The following is a 20,142-nucleotide window of genomic DNA, read 5'->3' as shown; positions in this document are numbered from 1 at the left end:
AGTCCATGTTACCATGTATCTCGAAATTTGCCCTTTTAATTTAGAAAAAATGAGGGAAAAAATTATGTTTTATAAAAAATAATAAAATAAATGTAGAAAACTTTTATATAGAGAGTATAAATTCATGAATCTCAAATAATCTAATGTTCTCTTTTGGCAAAAAAAAAAATCTAATATAATGTTGTTGTTGAGAAGTTATCGTGTGCCAAGTGACAAATTAAACCAGCAACACATGAAGCACCATGCATAACGAACGCAAAAGCAAGACATTTCGTCGATCCGTGAGACGTATACAACAAACCCGATTTGTTTCTCAAAAGACGTGGAGATCAAAGTTTAACGAAAGATATACATATGAAGTGATCGATCCTAATAGCGTTGGTCGATGTGGAGCTCTTGCTTGAAGAGCCTCGAAGCAGCAGCTCTATCTAGGTACCACATGAGTTGTCCATCCAGAGGTGAGATGAATTTAGCTGGAATCTTGCGAGGAGCTCGTGGATCAATTTCTTCATTGAGAGCAGAATAAACTGCATTAGCATTATCTTCACCAGTCACCACCATTGCTATGTAGGAACTAGAATTGATCACCGGAAGAGTCAGAGTCAGTCGCGGCGTCTCGGTCTCGTGCACCACGTGAGTCACCCACCTGTCCCTCTCATCAAGAACAGGATTGTTGGGGATCAGAGAACCCACGCGTCCGTCTGCCTCCATGCCCAGCAACATCAGGTCGAACTTAGGATGGCCCGATGCCGCGGATCTTAAATATCCTCTTTCAGTCCACTCTCTGAGGTTCCTCGAGTAACGTTCGGCTGCTTCTTCCTTAGCTGATATGTCGTAGTCAATGGTAACAACATTTAAAGTCCCAGCCTTTTGCACCTGCGCAATAACATTCACGCAACATGTTTCGATGTATTTCACGTAATGGAACCGATGGAATTAAGCTCGATACGTACCATGGAGAGAAATTCTGCGTAGGCGACCCTGTGGAGGATCTCGTTGGGGAAAAATCGCGTTTTCCTTAACGTATAACTCGGCAAGAACACTTCCTCTTCCACCCAAAAAAACTGCCATTTGGACCAATCTATTCTGTTGCTGTATTCAGATTTCACCAGATTGCTGAAAATCCCAACCAAATATAAAACAGTGTCATCAAACTATATATATACATTCATTATTGGAGGTGTACGCACGTCGTTTTATCAATTTAATTATTGCAACAAAACAAAACGCAGTGACCTGAGGAATCTGATGGAAGAGGTATCGGCCAGAGCAACCGTGAAGGTTCCTTTATCGTCGATGGCCTGTCGGGAGAGTTCAACGACATCATGAGCCAGAGATTCATGAAGATGCTCCCACGAGAACACTTCCACATTCTTATAAATTCTGCCATTCTCATCACTCTGCAATGCCTTCACTGTGCCAACCGACCTGTTGGATTTCAGGGGTTGGTTCTGGAAATGGAATTTCTTTGTTGCTTGGGGCGGCAGAATCAGCGACGACGTTGTTGGGGACAGCACTGAGTGTGACTTTGGGACACTCAAGGGCCTGTTTTGGGTTTGTGGGACGCATAGAGAAGAAGCGAGGAAAACAGTAGACAAGGCCATGTTTCTCAGCGTGTAGGTGCTGAATGAAATTATATGAAAATTCGCGCGTTTTGAGCTCGAGTGGTTTGTTGTCACAATGTCGTCCGTATTTATATCTCTTCGGAATCAAAGGACTTCAAGCAAAGCACATTCAAATTTTGGATCTTTTGCCACAATCACAAGCAACTTGATTTGTGGAAAAAGAGTGTATGCATGCTTTAGTTCCGTTCTTCAGACATAAATTAAGAAAAAGCTTATCCCTCGACTTTTTTCAGGTTGAAGTTACGTATATTTAGCCTCCTAATTGACTCTTCAACAGTCTCGCTTTGTTTTAATTGATTTATTGATATAGGCTTAAATCACTCTGGTAAAATTTCGAAATATAATTATATAAGTTTTGCATGATGCTTAATAATATGAAATCCTTTTTTAATTTGTTCATCATTTAAAAGTTGTAATAAAAATAACGTAAAATTGTGTAATAACAAAACAAAAAATTGCGGAGAGTTGGAAAATACTTTATATCCCAAGCCCGATTGCTTCTAATCAAATTAAATCAAAGAAGATCGATAAAAAGTAATACAATATGTTTAATTATTAATTTTATTTTAAGAAGTGATAATCTCACCTTAGAAGGGTATATTTATTTAATTTTAATTTATAAGTAATATGAATTTTTCATGTTATGATTATGTGACATTGATAATTTATTAAACAATCATAATACAAAACTAAATTTGGGCTTGCCCAGTTATAATTAAAAAACTTAATTTTTTAGGTCAGACTAATTCAGATCAAGTCAATCGTGATTATAAAAAAATGACAAAACTACAAATATATTATCTGGACTTGAATTTAAGAGTTCCATTTAAGAATAAGCAGCTCCATGTTAGTTAAACAAAACGAGTAATAGATATATATATATATATATATATATAGTAAAGTGAGATTTCTTGTAGCGTCGCAATTTGTTAAATATAAAAATATGCCCAACACATTGGAAGGAAGAAATATGTTCTAAGTGAAATAGAAAATAAAAGCAACATGAATCTTTTTACTTCATGAATGTACTTGAGCATTGTATATTAATCACAGAAGAAAATCTAATTCACATCAAACAGCATAATGGTATAATGGTACTATGATAATTATTAGACTGGGCAGGGACGGTCCGACGTTTATGATAGTAGTGGGGGCAATAGCCCCCACAGCCCAAAAATAAATCACCGAGAAACACCCTAAATAAATTAGATGCCCCTCTTAAAAACTTTTAATTGCCTCCTCAAAAAATTTCATCACTTATCCCTTCATAAAATTTTACTCATCCCACTAAAAAATTTATTATCTAAAATTATATGAAGCATAATTGGTGCTCATCACCCCTAAGTGAATCTGGACCATTCAATTTTAAATATTTTTTTTAATTTTTTAACTTATTATACTTATTAGATTCAAAACAATTTATAGTAACTCTGTATTGTTAATTTAAAAAAATAATTAAATTTAGACTGACTTGATTAAATATGAATGGTACATATTAATAATAAAATATATTTGTTTGAAATTTTAAAAATTTTGATTTTAAAAAATAAAAAATACAAAAAGTAGTTAAATTTAAAATGTCCAAATTAAATATGGATGTTCTAGATTGATTTAGGGGTGATAAGCACATGAGCACGTGGTGCTCATCACCTTTGATGAGCATTTAATGTACTTCCAAAATTATACTGATTTCAATTAAAAATATAATATATTTGTACCTGAATCACGATTTAATAAGTTAGTTAATTTTTTTATATTTACTCTTATTTAACAAGATGTCTCACTTTTAAAAAAAAAGATTGAGTGGTTTGATATTAAGGATTTTTTTTTTAAAATGTCATTAACCACACATAAAAAAATAAAACTGCTTATAATTTTGAATATCTAACCTAAAAAATTGTATTATATTTTTTAATAGATGGAGTATATATATATATATATATATAATAACTTTAAATAGTAATAGTTTTAAAATAAAATAGTAAAATTTAAAAAGAAATTTTTTATGCAAAAATTTATCACAAAAAATGTCTATATAAAGAAAGTCTTTTATGTTATTTATATGTTAAGTTTTATGCATTGTTTTTAATACTTAATTTTATTAACTTCTACCATTAATATAATTTAATAGATATTTTAAATGATTTTTTTTACAAAAATATTACTATTTTATATCATTTTTCCATGTCCGTGAGACTGGGAATATTGTTGTGTTTGCCATGTTCATGGGCCTATTGTCCTGGTTGTCTTGTTTGTGAAATCGAAGTTTCAATACAATAATATGAAATATAAAAAATACCAGGAGTTCACTGATGGGGAACGACTTTTTTTTGGACCTATTTGGTGTATTCAAGCGAATTAAAAATAAAAAATAGAAAAACTTACGTCTTGATCGACTAATAAAATTTATAAAATATTCTCAAATTTTAATTTCTGCACATTTAAAACCTAATTAAGGGTATTGATAATTGATCAACAATCATTTACAACTTAAGAAAATAATAACTTACAAGTTGAAAATTTTCGTTGCCCAATTGTCAAATCTTTAGTCAAATTGTAAATGCAAAAAATTTAAAACTTGAAAGCATTTTGTAAATTTTCTGAGACCTTTCACAAATAAATTTTTTTATATGGGCCCTAGATGTAATTTTACCTAAAAAAATAGCCTTGTGTGTGTGTTTTTCCCCTTTTTTTAAAATGATTTTCAAAGTTAATTATTATCAAAAAAATTTTGAATTATCTTTTTATATTTTTTAATATTATAATAAATAAATATGTGTCACTTTCATCATGCATCGGGAAAAAATTGCAATATTTAGCTCTAAAAAACCATGGAGTTTAGACTTGCAGTGACATGTTTACCAAATTTAACGAAATATTTATCCAAGAGAAAATGCCTTGGGTTATGTTTAATTAGGAGTTTGGAACGGAATGGAACAAATTCTGATATAGCGACCACTGATGAAATGAAATTAGAGTGGAATGAAATAAGAAGGATGAAGGCAAATCTTATAATAGCTAGTATAATTCATCTCAAATCATTCCATTTTGGGATTAAAAGAAAGTAGGTTTTGAATGATTAAGGATAAACATCATGGAAAGAACCTTACTATATGGGTGAGGCTAAATTATTGGGGGAGAATCTAGCTAGCATGTTGTAAATTGAGTGTGTATATCAGCTTTATAGGTTGCAAAATCAAAAATCAAATACCATTAACATTCTACTCTCAAGAGACAGTATGGCTAAAAAGCTAATCGATTTATCTTATGACATAATTGATTTCAAATTGGGCTGAAGCAAATAAATTTTGGAAAACTTTTTTTTTTTTTTTGGTTACTAGCAATAACCATTACCATTATGGATATGGTTAGTAATAGTTTATAAGTAATATATGTATTCTCAAAAAGAATTTAATTTTTTGACATAATTTATCATTTCAACTAGAATATTTATTTTTTTCTGTTAAACAATTATATATATGAGAATCTTCGTTGTAAATTATGAGTCAGCTTAGCTGTCATTAGCAACAGTGACTTTTGCATTTGCAACTAATTTATTTTTGAACGAATTTTTTAAAAGACCTCACTATCATTAAATGAAAGTTGTTGGATTTAATGGTAATTCTTTTTAATATTTATCATCAACTTAGAGAAAACAAAGCAATGTGCATGAATTTTCAAACCTCCAGTCATCAAAGTAGAATGAGATGTTTTTAACACAACTATGCTCCTTCTAGTACTTTTTATATTATAAGATATTTTTTAAAAGTAATTGATGGCTTTTAATATAAGACACTTGATTAAACTAAGCAAAACATGAAGCACCATGCATAACGAACGCAAAAGAAGAACATTTCATCGATCTGCAAGATGCATACAACAAGCCAGGATTTATTTCCCAAAAGACATCGAGATCATAACTCGACGATTGAACCAAAGATATGAATATGAAGTGAGCAATCTTAATAGCGTTTGTCGATGTGGAGCTCTTGCTTGAAGAGCCTCGAAGCAGCAGCTCTGTCCAGGTACCACACGAGCTGTCCGTCCAGAGGTGAGATGAATTTAGCAGGAATCTTGCGAGGAGCTCGTGGATCAATTTCTTCATTGAGAGCGGAATAAACTGCATTAGCATTATCTTCACCAGTTACCACCATTGCTATGTAGGAACTAGAATTGATCACCGGAAGAGTCAGAGTCAGTCGCGGCGTCTCGGTCTCGTGCACCACGTGAGTCACCCACCTGTCCCTCTCATCAAGAACAGGATTGTTGGGGATCAGAGAACCCACGCGTCCGTCTGCCTCCATGCCCAGCAACATCAGGTCGAACTTAGGATGGCCCGATGCCGCGGATCTTAAATATCCTCTTTCAGTCCTCTCTCGGAGGTTCCTCGAGTAACGTTCGGCTGCTTCTTCCTTAGCTGATATGTCGTAGTCAATGGTAACAACATTTAAAGTCCCAGCCTTTTGCACCTGCGCAATAACATTCACGCAACATGTTTCGATGTATTTCACGTAATGGAACCGATGGAATTAAGCTCGATACGTACCATGGAGAGAAATTCTGCGTAGGCGACCCTGTGGAGCATCTCGTTGGGGAAAAATCGCGTTTTCCTTAACGTATAACTCGGCAAGAACACTTCCTCTTCCACCCAAAAAAACTGCCATTTGGACCAATCTATTCTGTTGCTGTATTCAGATTTCACCAGATTGCTGAAAATCCCAACCAAATATAAAACAGTGTCATCAAACTATATATATACATTCATTATTGGAGGTGTACGCACGTCGTTTTATCAATTTAATTATTGCAACAAAACAAAACGCAGTGACCTGAGGAATCTGATGGAAGAGGTATCGGCCAGAGCAACCGTGAAGGTTCCTTTATCGTCGATGGCCCGTCTGGAGAGTTTAACGACATCATGAGCCAGAGATTCATGAAGATGCTCCCACGAGAACACTTCCACATTCTTATAAATTCTGCCATTCTCATCACTCTGCAATGCCTTCACTGTGCCAACCGACCTGTTGGATTTCAGGGGTTGGTTCTGGAAATGGAATTTCTTTGTTGCTTGGGGCGGCAGAATCAGCGACGACGTCATTGGGCACAGCACTGAGTGTGACTTTGGGACACTCAATGGCCTGTTTTGAGTTTGTGGGACGCATAGAGAAGAAGCGAGGAAAACAGTAGACAAGGCCATGTTTCTCAGAGCGTATGCGTTGAATGAAATATGAACACTCGCGTTTTGATTTCGAGTGGTTTGTTATCACAATGTCGTCCGTATTTATATCTCTTCGGAATCAAAGGACTTCAAGCAAAGCACATTCAAATTTTGGATCTTTTGCCACAAGCAACTTGATTTGTGGAAAAAGAGTTTATGCATACTTTAGTTCCGTTCTTCAGACATAAATTAAGAAAAGAGCTTATCTCTCGACTTTTTTCAAGTTGAAGTTACGTATATTTAGCCTCCTAATTGACTCTTCAACAGTCTACTTTGTTTTAATTGATTTATTGATACAGTCTTACATGACTCTGGTAACTTTTCGAAATATAATTATATAGGTTTTGCATGCTTAGTTTAATATGAAATCCTTTTTTAATTCGTTCATCATTTAAAAATTATAATAGAAATAACGTAAAATTGTGTAATAACAAAACGAAAAAATAGCGGAGAGTTGAAAAATATTTTATATCCCAAGCCCGATTGCTTCTAATCAAATTAAATCAAAGAAGATGGATAAAAAGTAATACAATATGTTTAATTATTAATTTTATTTTAAGAAGTGATCATCTCACCTTAGAAGGGTATGTTTATTTACTTTTAATTTATAAGTAATATGAATTTTTCATGTAATGATTATGTGACATTGATAATTTATTAAACAATCATAATACAAAACTAAATTTGGGCTTGCCCAATTACAATTAAAAAACTTAATTTTTTACGTTAGACTAATTCAGAGCAGGTCAATCGTGATTACAAAAAATGATAAAACTACAAATATATTATCTGGACTTGAATTTAAGAGTTCCATTTAAGAATATGCAGCTCCTTGCTAGTTAAGCTAAACGAGTAATTGATATATATATATATATATATATATTGTAACAGTAAAGTGTGATTTCTTGTAGCGTCGCAATTTTTTAAATATAAAAATATGCCGCAGCACATTGGAAGGAAGAAATCTGTTATAAGTGAAAATAGAAAATAAAAGCAACATGAATCTTTTTACTTCATGAATGTACTTGAGCATTGTATATTAATCACATAAGAAAATCCAATTCACATCAAACAGCATAATGGTATAATGGTACTATGATAATTATTAGACTGGGCAGGGACGGTCCGACGTTTATGATAGTAGTGGGGGCAATTGCCCCCACAGCCCAAAAATAAATTACCGAGAAACACCCTAAATAATTTAGATGCCCCTCTTAAAAAAACTTTAATTACTCAAAAAATTTCATTACCTAACCCTTCATGAAATTTTACCCATCCCACTAAAAAATTTATTATCTAAAATTATACTGCTTACATTTAAAACTATAAAACATTTTTAATCAAAATAATTAATATTATTTTTTATATTTATTTTTATTTAACAAGATATCTCATTTAAAAAAAATTGAGTCGTTTATTTATTAAGAATTTTTTTAAAAAAGAGTCATTAACCACACATTAAAAAAATAAAAATGCTTATCATTTTAAATATCTAACTTAAGAAAATGTATTATATTTTTTAATAGAAGGAATATATATATATATATATATATTTAAATAGCAATAGTCTTAAAAAGAAAAAGTAATAATTTTAAAATAAATTGTTTTTGAAAAATTTTATCACAAAAAATGTCAATATAAAGAAAATTTTTTATTTTATTATAATGTTAAGTGTTATGCATTTTTTTAATATTTAATTTTATTAACTTCTGCCATTAATATAATTTAATAGATATTTTAAATGATTTTTTTATAAAAATATTAATATTTTATATCATTTTTCTGGGTCCGTAGACTGGGAATATTGTTGTGTTTGTCTTGTTCATGGGCCTATTCTGGTGGTTGTCTTGTTTGCGGAATCGAAGTATCAATATAATAATATGAAATATTAAAAAATGCCAGAGGTTCACTGACAGGGAACGACTTTGCTTTTTTGGAAGAGGGTTACTGCCTTTCTTTTTTCCCCTTTTCCCTCCCTTCTTCAATACCTATCATTGATTTTATTTTATTAATTAAATTTATTTTAATTACAAATTTGATGAATTGTGAAAATTAAGAAAGGGAGGAATAATGAGAGAAAAGAAAGGGAAGAACCCTTCTCCCCCTTTTCTTTTGGATCTGTTTAGTGTATTTAGGCAAACTTGATATAAAAAATAGAAAAAATTATATTCCTTCCGTTTAAAAATATAAAGCATTTTTTGAAGAGTTAAATATTTAAAAATATAATACATTTTTAATCTTTCGAGATGTAATTATTGTCTTTTTTTTCTAAAAGTATCCATATTGATAATAACTTTATATTTATTGTAGGGTATTTAATAAGGATAAATATAAAAAGATAGGATTAGTTAGAAAATAGGTAACTATTTTATTGAGAGGTGAGATTCGATTAAAAATGCTTTACATTTTTAAATAGAGGAAGTATTTAAATCTCATAAAAGAGAATTTATTACTAAAAAGTCTAATACAATTTACAAAATACTTTCAATTTCAAATCTTGTGTATTTACAACTTGATTAAGGATATTAACAACTAAATAACGGCCATACAAGTTGTAAATAGCAGTTACTCAATTTTTAATGTCCTTAGTTAAGTTACAAATGTGTAAAATTTGAAATTTAAGAGTATTTTATTAATTTTATGAAACTTCTTGATAATAAATTTTTTTATGTGAGATCTAGATATAATTTTTTCTAAAAAAATAGCCTTGTGTGTGTGTTTTTTTCCTTTTTTAAATGACTTTCAAAGTTAATTATTATCAAAATGTTTTTGAATTATCTTTTATATTTTTAATATTATAATAAATAAATGTATGTCACTTTCATCATGCATCGGGAAAAAATCGCAATACTTAGCCGTCAAAAACCATGGAGTTTAGATTTGTAGTGACATGTTTACCATATTTAGCGAAATATTTATCCAAGAGAAAATGCCTTGGGCTACGTTTAATTGGGAGTTTAGAATGGAATGGAACAAATTATAATTGTGACCACTAATGAAATTAGTGGCGGTGCTAGGACCTTAGGTCATTAGATGCAACATTTTTAAAATTAATAATTTAAAGTTAATTTAATAATTAAAAAAAAAAGTATTGTATCCTGCATGGCTGCATGTTATGAATCGTTAATCAAGCATTTCATTGTTGATGCTAAGAAAAATATCTTTTTTAATACAAGTCATTAGACAATTATTCATTAATAGATCTCTCATATGATCATGCAACCAATTTTTTACAAATTTTATAATAAAAATGGCTCTTTCTATCATTGTTGTAGCAACCGATAATATCTTATTATATTATAAGATATGCCTCTTAATATAAGATACTTGATGTGATATTAATTATATTTTTTTAATATTATTCATATTTTAATTTATTAACTATGAAAAATAATGCAATGCAAATCCAATTGAAAAGTTTTAATTTAAATATTTGTACTATTAAAAATTTATTTCTTTTAAACAAGATTAATGACTTAACACCTTTCTTTAATTCTGATAAGGTAGATTTGAGGTGACAGAGATTGAAGGGACTATGCCTTGTACTAAGTTGGTAAGTTAATTATAAAAAAATAACAGTCTTATGGCAATATTTATAATATTGATGTGAGATGTTACAATTTTAGGTGACCATCCCAACTGTCAAGTTAAGACCTTAATTAGCCTTTGAAGTCGAAAAGACATCCCATTCCCAATTCCTTAATTATTCCATGTTTAAAAATTCCCCCAAACAAGGCATATCCAAAAAAGCTACCATAGCGGATCATTATGAGTTGTCAGCTGTGTGATTTTGTGGGCATGGACATGGTATTTCTCCACAATCATTTACTTAGCGGTCTCGCTGATTCGTGTATTTACCACTGTTTTGAAAACCGGACCGGACCGGCCGGTCGGACCGGTCGGACCGTCGACCGGTCTGGTTTTCGGTCTGGTTCAAAGGAAAAAACCGTTTTCAGAGTTGAGCCGGGTTGAGCCGTTTCGGACCGGCGGTCGGACCGGGAACCGGATCCGGTTTTCAAAAACCGGACTGTTCAAAAAAAAACTTTTTTTTATTTTTTATCAAATTTTTTTAAAAAAATGACTAATTTTTTTAATCATTTGATATTATAGTGTATCATATAGCTTGTTAAGTCATGATAAACTTAAAATATTTAAGTTTTTTAAGTTAAATAGCAATTTTATATGTATTTCTTATATTTAAATTATTATATACATATATAATTTTTTTTTAATTTAATTATTACGTCACCGGTTGGACCATTGGTCCAACCGGTTGAACCATGCGAACCGTGAACCGCTGACTTTTCCGGTTCAATGTCCGGTCCGGTTCTGAAAACACTGATATTTACGGTGAAGACTCAAATCTTTTATTTGGATGTGGTGAAAAATAAAAAAGGAGACAGCAATGAGACAGTAATTGCGAGTGCTGCTGCGATGATTTATGATATGAAGTCTGCTCAGTCTAAAATTTCTAAAGGGCATGGGAAGAATTCGAACCAATCTGACAGGGGTAGATGGGCTCCACCTGATCCTAATTGGGTAAAATGTAATGTCGATGGTGCGTACTCTCATCACAATTCTCTCGTAGCTTGCGGGGGTCTTCTGCCGGAACTGTCATGGCAACTTCTTGCAAGGTTTCATGTGTCGCATGGATAGAGGTGATTCTCTGACAACTAAGGGCCTGTTTGCATACCTGTTGTGAATCAATTCTGGGATTAAAATCATGATTTTATAAAAATTTATCCAAACACCCTTATTTCATAAAATTTCATTTGATTTGAAAAATTTTATTTTTGAGAAGTTGAAATTTCTTCCATTTGCAAAACTCCATTTGACTCCTTTTCTTTATATCATTTATTTGCACATTCAAAATTAATTCTCAAAAAATCATTCAAACATATTCAATTTATCAAAATTAATTTTTAAAAATTTATTCAAACATCATTACGTTTTAATAATTAATTTTTTCTAATTGAAATCCAAACACACCCTGTACTATGGGCCTGTATTCATGGTTTGAGAATGGCCTGGGATGCGGGTTTTTGTAAAGTTGATCTTGAGACAAATTCAACAGAAATCATAGATCTAATTATGAAGGGATGCAATAGTGAGTATGGGGTCGTGCTAGAAATGCAGTCGCTGCTTCAAAGGGAGTGGGGGGTTTAACTTAGGTAGATTCGTCGTAGCACTAACATGGGTACTGATTATCTTGCTAAACTTGAGCTCAACTCGATGTTAGGGATAAATTTTCTAATGCATGTTCCTGATGGTCTTTGCGAGGTGCTTGCTAGAGATTCTGATTATGGGTCTCAGGGTATAGGCTAGCTTGCCTTGGGTGCGTTTTGTATAAAAAAAATAAAAAAAGGAGAAAATTAAAAAAAAAAAACTCTCTATCCAAACCAAACAACAATCAGGATGTGAAATGATTCCGTCGAAATGATTCTTGCATATATTCCAACAATTGTTGCCATCAATATGATATTCCATGGAGAATGTGAAACTACACATTATCATTTCGGCATACAAAACACGAATCGCTCACAATTGCTCGTAATACACAGTATAACGGTAATGACACACCAAAATAACAAGTTTCTCTTATTGAGAAGCTACTGTGTGTGCCGCTGCCAAGGGACAGAGACCAACCACCACATTCATAACGAATACAAAAACAGAACATTTCATCGATCAGCAAGGACACAGACGACGATTCTTTAATTTCTCAAAACTGGCCAACAATAACCCGATGAGAACGCAGATATATGTATTCAATTATTAATTAAGAGCGTTTGTCGTCGATACGGACTTCTTCCTTGAAGAGCTTAGAAGCAGCAGCTCTATCCAGGTACCACACGAGGTCGCCTTCATCAGGCGAGATCAGTTTAGCAGGAAGCTTGCGACTAGGAGCTTGTGGATAATTGTCGTCCTTGAAAGCAGAATAAACTGCGTCAGCATTGGCAGAGCCAGCCACCACCATTGCGATGTTGGAACTCGAATTGATCACTGGCAGAGTTAGAGTCACTCGCATCACGTCCTTGTCCTTCACGGAAGCCACCCATTTCTCGTTCTCATCAAGAACTGGATGATCCGGCATTAGAGAACCCACACGTCCATCTGCCTCCATGCCCAGAAACATCAGGTCGAATTTAGGAAGCTGGCTTTGTTTGGACTTTGCTATCTCGTTCTTGGAAACCCAGATCTCCAGTTTCTTCTCGTAACGTTCGGCTGCTTCGTTCTCATCTGATAGGTCGTAGTCAATGGTATAAACATTTAAAGATCCAGCTGCTCGTGACACCTGAAGAAGAATAATGAGTACGCTAGGTCCAGCAAAAGGAATGAATGGAAGTTAATATATATGTATACATATGTACCGTGGTGAGAAATTCATCGTAAGCGAGCTTGTGGTTAATCTTTGCGACTAGTTGATCGTTTGGCACAAGTCGCTTTTTTAACTGATCACCTGGCACGAAGACTTCCTCTTCCACCCAAAAAAACCGCCATTTTGACCACTCAATTGTATCGATGTATGGAGGTTCCGACAACTTCCTGAAAATCCGGACCATATATGGAAAAATATCATCAAACTATAGTCATTGAAGGTCATGCAATTGACTATGCAACACTAGGAAGAAGAAGAATCAGAGACCTGAGGAATTTGACGGAAGGGGTATCGGACAGAGCAACCGAGAAGGATCCTTTGTCTCTGATGTATTTTTGGGAGAGTTCAACGATATCATGAACCAGGGACCCATGAAGATGCTCCTCAGAGAATATTTCCACGTTCTTAAAGCTCTTCTCGTCCTTCTTTAATGCCTTCACTGTGCCAAACAATGTCCTATTGTGTTTCAGGGGTTGGTAATGGAATAATCTGTGTGTTGCTTGGGGTGGCGGCAGCATCAACGACGTCGTTTGGGACACAGAGTTTGGCTTTGGGACACTCAAAGGCCTACTCCGTATTTGTGGGATGCATGAAGAAGTGAGGAAAACAGTAGAGGACAGGGCCATTTCTGTGAGTGTTGAATGAAACACTTTCGAGTTCGAGTGCTTCTCACAATGTCACCCGCATTTATATATCGATATTGATATCCTTTTCTCGGTCCAAGGAGCAAAGGCAAAGCACATTCAAATTTGAATTGGATTCCATTACTACTACCACAAGCAACTTGGTATACGCATTCGTTGATGCGCTTTAGTGAGACAAAATCCAACACTTACCCCACCATTACTAAAGGCTTAGGTACTGCAGTGCAGACGATAGTTCGGCCCAAATTTAGCTTGTTTCCATGCCATTTACAGCGTATTATTGGAGAGAATTATGTTTAGATTTCTCACAATACACTTAAATATCACATTAATATTTATCAACAACTCAATGTAGCAAAATGATAATTTTCTCAATAAATTTTACTTTTTTTCCAGACCATAATATATGTCATTATTAACTAATTCATGATTTATGAAAAATCTTATTTGAAATCTTGATTCTTTTAAAAAATATTTACATCTTTTCATTTATGCCCTTTTAAAATTCTTAATAAAGCATGCATGATCTTTAAATATGGAGCATTTAAAGATAAGGAACAAAAAGAAAAATAAGGGTATAAATGAAAAAGAAACATAAAATTTGCCCAATACTCTATATTTTGAATCAAAGTATGCCTTTAAAAAGCCAGTTATATTTTGGTGGGGAGGAAGTATGATATTTAATTATGTTATGAGAGACTTGAAACATAATTATTTAGAATTATTATTATCCGATCCTTAGCATACAATTGGACATAGGAGGGAGTAATTAACCTCTTACCTTTTTTTTATTACCGTTCTACATTAATCTATACACATCGCTAGATATAGAGTACAATTAAATATCACATTAAATATTTATCGACAACTCAGTATAGCAGAACGATAATTTTCTCAATAAATTTTGTGGTATTTAATTATGTTACGAGACATTTGAAATATAATTATTTAAAACTATTATTATCCTTAGCATACAATTGGACATAGAAGGGAGTAATTAACCTCTTACTTTTTTTTATTACAGTTCTTCATTAATCTATACACGCCGGTAGATATATAGAGTACAATTAACAAGCAATGAGAGTAAATATTATTTATAATGTTATTGATAACTTTCAAAAAAAAACAGTAACGTTTTTTATAATTTGTTAACAGCATATTTATTATAAATTTTAAAATTTATATTTTATTACTGAATTATAATTAAAAATAGCACCATAAATTGACATGGAGCTCGAAACGAGCTACCTAACACAAGTTGTAGTTGTGAATAGTAGACTTTTAGCAAGTTTTATTTATATTTTAAAAAAATTAATCTTTTACTCCTTCAACTTTTAATTCACTTATAACTCAATCCCTCAACTATGACTCGCTGCGATTCAGTCCCTTAATTATAACTCATTGCAACTTAATTCCTCAACTTTTGATTTACCTATAACTCGATCCTTATTTTTTAATTTTAAAAAAATTATCAAATAAGAGGGATAAAAAATGCTCATATATTATTTTAAAATACTCTCTTCTTATTCATTAACGTAAGATATAAGCTAGCATGAAAAAAAAATTAACAAAGATTAAGAGATGAATTTGTAAGTGATTCAAAAGTTGAAGGACTGAGTTATAGGTGAGTTATAGTTGAAGGACTGAGTCACAGCGAGTCATAGTTGAGGGACTGAGTTACAAGTAATATAAAAGTTGAAAGACTAAAAGATTAATTTTCTCAAATATTTTTTATGTTAGATATATTGATGATATGTTAACAAACAATAAAGTCATACATGTGGCCTGTGCGTTTGATTCAATGATGCTGACCCAAAATGGAAACCAACGCATTCGATCCTCCTAAAGGATGCCATTAAAAGGAAGAATGTAACTGTGAACACGTACGCCGTCATGGAGCACCTTTTTCAAATGCTTGCCATTTCTGCCACAGCTACGAGAAAGAGGACATGAACCATGTATTGCTCTGGTACTCCTTTAGAGATCTCTTCTCCCCAGTGGCAATCAAGATCACCTTTTTTCCATTAACTGAACGTAGACACGTCACACTAGGAAGGCAAATGGGTCTCAGCTTCACTCCGCAGCCAACCCAGTTGCATCCAGGACTTGGAGTATGCTCCGCCTTTAGGCTGGGTTAAGATAAATTATGATGCAAACTTTAAAGTGAACTCCACATGGGCAATAGCCTCGAGCAGGAACTGGATCAATGGAGTATACAGCAACATATATAGGCCCCGGCAATAACACCCAAGCAGAACTGTAGGCCATTGCATGGGATGAAGGCTACCGGCACATCTTGCTTCCAAGTGACACTGTTTGTGCTATCTAGCTTATAATTGGCGACCACTCTCTGATAAAGTCTCACCACGTCTTACTACAAGACATCAAAAACCTCTTTCAATGCCATTGGAATATTCAACTCTAACATGTATACAAAGAGGCCAATCGATGTGCAGATCACCTAGCCAATCATGCCTTGAGCCTAATTCTTGGTTTTCACATGCTTAGAACCCCCCTTGATTTAATTCCCTTTGAAGCAAAATTCCCGTCTTCGGCTCCCCTCCCCAACCCCCAAACCAAACAAAGGATCAACCTTCCATGACTCTTTGGAGCTTACTACCCCTTGTTTTATAATAATAACAAAAACAAAAAAGCCATACTTGTTAGGAGAATAAAGCCAAGTCCTTTGCTAATTTATCCACCCGAGCTACTGGCTAGTACAAGAAACAGACATTGTTTTCTATACCTTCCCATATGCTAGTAATAAGAATACCCAAAGATAGAATTCACATGCACAGTAAAGCAAAATGATCCATTCAAGCTCAACATGTACAGTATTCAATAAGCCACTTAAATCCATTTATACTCCCTTATCTCATCCTTATTCTTCTAGCTAAGATTGTGAGCTTTATCACTGTAAAAAACTTACCCATGTGACTAGGTGACTTGCTCTCCAACTAAGAGATATCGTACATGGCCAAAAACCCTAAAGCTCCTGACCAGACCACAACCTCCCCCTTTTAGAATGCAAGGGGTGTTATAATGTAACACTCTAATACTAAAAAGTAACACCCTAACTCAAGGATAGCAATTGATCCAAATATTTGTACAAAATATGAAACTATACCAGAATTTACCTTAAGGAACCCAACACTGACATGAAAATAAGGCCCACACCATCGTGGATGGAGATGTGGTCTACTAATAAAAAATTATATATTACAATTCACAATAGTCAAATCAATGACCTAACAATAGCCAACAGGGATACCAGTTCATAAATATAATAAAATAATGGGTATTACAACTTTCAAAATCAAAAGTCTAGCATAAATCCTAACATTTGGCATTTGTACAAATAATTTTCAATTGTAGTACATATACCTAGTATAAGGTACAGATGTCGTCTAATCAATAATAAGGAGGTCACCACATGGGTGCCTTCTTGGTATCATTGGAGCTATCACCTGAAAAATGTTAAACAAATGGTGAAAAAAAAAATCTCAGTAATCAAAAATAAAATTTCTTATATATCACCTTAACCATTAGTGAATTATAATGTCAATTATTCCATTATGTCAGTAATAAGTCCAATCATCTTTTAGAACAGAATTCTTGTTTAGTTATCTCACAACTCCACCCTTTCCCTTTTAATACTTGTAGTTTAGTTTAGGGAAGCTCAAAACCCTTGTAAAATTGTCCAAAACCCCTTAGAGGAACACCTAAAATTATTGCCCTTCGTCTTCACCCTTCAAACCCTAAGCTTTTGGCTTGAAATCATGTCTTAAATATACTAATTCATATTTGTCTAGCCGGTTATACCTTCAATAATTGTGTTTAGCACTAGATAAACTCCACATTTGACCAGTCAATACCTAAAAAATGTTCACTACCAGACACCCTCTTCATTATTCTTATTTAGAGCCGGATATCACATGAGTAACATATCAAATTTTTAATATGTGATTTATGAATTAATGAGGGTGAATTAATGATTCAACATAATAATTAAGCATGATTTGGTATGCTAATTGAATCATATGGTTTATTGGATAGGCTTGGAAAGGGTAGCTTAGGCCATTAAGGGCCCAATTGGATGATGCAAACTAAGGCATTAGCTTTTTGCGTTATCCATAGATGACGTGCACTACAACGGATGGTTGTGTTTTGATTTTAAATTAAAAAGGAAAACAAAGAGAATGAAGGAGTTGGAATATTGGTATGTTACAGTTTGCTTTAGGTACCATTTGGAGGTGTTTATAAACCAAGAATCAACAAGGAAAGCCTCTCGTTCCCTCTCTAACTCTCTTTTATGTGATTTTAAGTGGTTTTGGATGATAGAGGATGATAAGTTCATTTCTTGAGGAGTTCTACCCAAACCCATTAACTATAATGGAGCCATTACGAGTTGCTTAAAGTTTATAAACCTAAGGTTGGTGTTTTTATAGGGTTTTATGAATAGGTTTTTGATTTTATGTCAATCTTAGGCTTGAGATTAATGATTGGGAGTAATGATTATTTAACTTAATAGAGGTTAGTCGAAATTAATGGAAGGTTATAAATGGTTGAGTTATGTAGGTGAGAGTCGCGAGCTTGGGTTGGCTAATTATAGCTAAAAGTACTTATATTAGAGTTGAAAATTGATATGGTAGTGTTTGGAGATGTAGATTGACATCGTTTGGACCTCTTTAAGCAAAGGAAGCTCAAGGAGTTGGTAAGTTCATGGGTATCTTTTTTGTTTTTTGTAATAAAAGTGTTGAGGTAATTGAATAATCCAATACTTTTACCTGCTTGTTTGAAATTATTGGAGTCTTAAGAAATTAAATAATATTTTGATATATGTAAAGTGTTATTACTGTTTTAGAAAAATAAATGTAAAGTGGGTATGGTTTTGGAAATGTAAATGTAGTTACATGATTGTAAAAATGAATTTAAAAGACAAAATGTGCTAAGCACGTTCAATATGAGAAATAATTTGATTTAAAAAGGAGCATGTTGATATTGTCTATGTTGTGAGATACATTAGGAATTACATTTATTTGGCATCATCATTATGAAAGGATGAGAATTCAGCTTAGGAGAGTTAGTTCAAATCTATATAACACTCACTGACACCAAGAGAGGTCTTGGTGTTTATTTTATTATTATGGCAGCCCCATCATCACCTTTTAAGGTATGGCTAGGACATATGACACCCCAATATTCGAGAAGGAGAAATCTGTGGTCCAAGAATGAGTGTAGAGTTTTTGGCTAGGTCAGCCCACACAATTGGTAATATTAGGCCAGTATGGTCACGTTTACGTGGTCTTGTTTGCATTATTAGTCCACGAATTTAGTCAAAAATTGTAACATCCTAAAATTTTTTTTCATGATTTATTAATCTAATGAAAGGTAATTGTAGAAATTTAAGTATAATTGGGCTTAAGGATAATTAGAGACGTTTATTGGGTTCGGAAGTGAATTGAGTCACCCAAGCTTAAATTGTAGAGAGAAGTTGGATTTTTAGCTAACAGTGCATTATGCTACAGCATAAAAAATTATGCCGTAACATCATTTTCTGAACCAGTTTTTAAAATGCAAAAATCACTTTGAAAAACAGAGTATGAGATCTGAAACAAAGAGGGGGCGACCAAGAGAGTGTTTCTCTGCTAGGACATCAACTCTTGAGCATTTGAAGATGTTTGAAGCTTAGTCTCACCTAGGTATATCTTATTTATCTCTTCTTCTTCCCCCCTACATGTTTTGAAAGTGAGCTTCAAGGTTGGAAGATGATGATTTTTGGATTTAAGGCTGTAGGTCCAAACTCATTAGTTTAAATGGGACTAATGAGAGTTGTTTAAGTATTTTACATATAATTTAAAAGTTTTTACAAGGTTGTAAGTTTGGGTCATCCATTTTGGATGAACCCTAAACCTCTAAAGTGTGATTTTAAATGGTGGGTGTTATGTTAGTGATTATTTAAGTTAATAGAAGCTAAATGGAGTTAATGAAAATTAATAAACCTAATGGTTATGCTTAAGTGCAAGAGATTGAAATTTTAGGTTATTAGAGTATTGATTGATGAAAGTTAGAAGAATGTTTATGACAATTTTAATGATGACCAGTATAATTAATTGTAGATCAATCATCTTGTGCACTATTCAAGCTTTGGTATAGCTTGAGAAGAACTTTTATTGAGGGGTAAACCTTTGACCTCTTAAAAGTTTGAGGCAACTGAAAAAAACCTAGTTTTTTACAGTTGAATATTAATTGATTATTTGTTGAAATGATTGATTT

The 20,142-nt window shown here is 33.0% G+C and overlaps 3 protein-coding genes across 3 annotated transcripts; all 3 read right to left on the bottom strand.

The window, feature by feature from the left end:
- Positions 1 to 289: 289 nt before the first annotated feature.
- Positions 290 to 1,651, bottom strand: LOC129297177 (probable 6-phosphogluconolactonase 1). Its single transcript, XM_054935544.1, has 3 exons — positions 1,237 to 1,651; positions 954 to 1,116; positions 290 to 876 (listed from the first exon to the last, which is right to left on the bottom strand). Exons 1-3 carry the CDS (start codon positions 1,602 to 1,604, stop codon positions 370 to 372), a joined length of 1,038 nt encoding a protein of 345 aa, XP_054791519.1. The 5' UTR covers positions 1,605 to 1,651; the 3' UTR covers positions 290 to 369.
- Positions 1,652 to 5,461: 3,810 nt separating this feature from the next.
- Positions 5,462 to 6,859, bottom strand: LOC129297179 (probable 6-phosphogluconolactonase 2). Its single transcript, XM_054935545.1, has 3 exons — positions 6,455 to 6,859; positions 6,172 to 6,334; positions 5,462 to 6,094 (listed from the first exon to the last, which is right to left on the bottom strand). Exons 1-3 carry the CDS (start codon positions 6,820 to 6,822, stop codon positions 5,588 to 5,590), a joined length of 1,038 nt encoding a protein of 345 aa, XP_054791520.1. The 5' UTR covers positions 6,823 to 6,859; the 3' UTR covers positions 5,462 to 5,587.
- Positions 6,860 to 12,293: 5,434 nt separating this feature from the next.
- Positions 12,294 to 13,895, bottom strand: LOC129297176 (probable 6-phosphogluconolactonase 2). Its single transcript, XM_054935543.1, has 3 exons — positions 13,490 to 13,895; positions 13,215 to 13,389; positions 12,294 to 13,138 (listed from the first exon to the last, which is right to left on the bottom strand). The coding sequence occupies exons 1-3, from the start codon at positions 13,846 to 13,848 to the stop codon at positions 12,623 to 12,625; spliced, it is 1,050 nt and encodes a 349-aa protein (XP_054791518.1). The 5' UTR covers positions 13,849 to 13,895; the 3' UTR covers positions 12,294 to 12,622.
- Between the last annotated feature and the right edge of the window lie 6,247 nt (positions 13,896 to 20,142).

This window comes from Prosopis cineraria, unplaced genomic scaffold (assembly GCF_029017545.1).
Source record: "Prosopis cineraria cultivar Desert tree isolate PC_DT_omini unplaced genomic scaffold, ASM2901754v1 PC457, whole genome shotgun sequence".
Taxonomy (NCBI): Eukaryota; Viridiplantae; Streptophyta; class Magnoliopsida; order Fabales; family Fabaceae; genus Prosopis; species Prosopis cineraria.
The sequence above is the reverse complement of the archived record's forward strand: the minus strand, read 5'-3'. Positions and strand labels throughout refer to the sequence as shown.

What these genes read in the sequence shown, in the direction of transcription:
- LOC129297177 (XM_054935544.1), bottom strand. Translation starts at nt 1,604, where the DNA reads ATGGCCTTGTCTACTGTTTTCCTCGCTTCTTCTCTATGCGTCCCACAA. An exon ending in TCTTCCATCAGATTCCTCAG is followed by an intron (nt 1,117 to 1,236) that starts GTCACTGCGTTT and finishes TGGGATTTTCAG; the next exon opens with CAATCTGGTGAAATCTGAAT. An exon ending in ACGCAGAATTTCTCTCCATG is followed by an intron (nt 877 to 953) that starts GTACGTATCGAG and finishes GTTATTGCGCAG; the next exon opens with GTGCAAAAGGCTGGGACTTT.
- LOC129297179 (XM_054935545.1), bottom strand. Translation starts at nt 6,822, where the DNA reads ATGGCCTTGTCTACTGTTTTCCTCGCTTCTTCTCTATGCGTCCCACAA. An exon ending in TCTTCCATCAGATTCCTCAG is followed by an intron (nt 6,335 to 6,454) that starts GTCACTGCGTTT and finishes TGGGATTTTCAG; the next exon opens with CAATCTGGTGAAATCTGAAT. An exon ending in ACGCAGAATTTCTCTCCATG is followed by an intron (nt 6,095 to 6,171) that starts GTACGTATCGAG and finishes GTTATTGCGCAG; the next exon opens with GTGCAAAAGGCTGGGACTTT.
- LOC129297176 (XM_054935543.1), bottom strand. Translation starts at nt 13,848, where the DNA reads ATGGCCCTGTCCTCTACTGTTTTCCTCACTTCTTCATGCATCCCACAA. An exon ending in CCTTCCGTCAAATTCCTCAG is followed by an intron (nt 13,390 to 13,489) that starts GTCTCTGATTCT and finishes CCGGATTTTCAG; the next exon opens with GAAGTTGTCGGAACCTCCAT. An exon ending in ACGATGAATTTCTCACCACG is followed by an intron (nt 13,139 to 13,214) that starts GTACATATGTAT and finishes ATTCTTCTTCAG; the next exon opens with GTGTCACGAGCAGCTGGATC.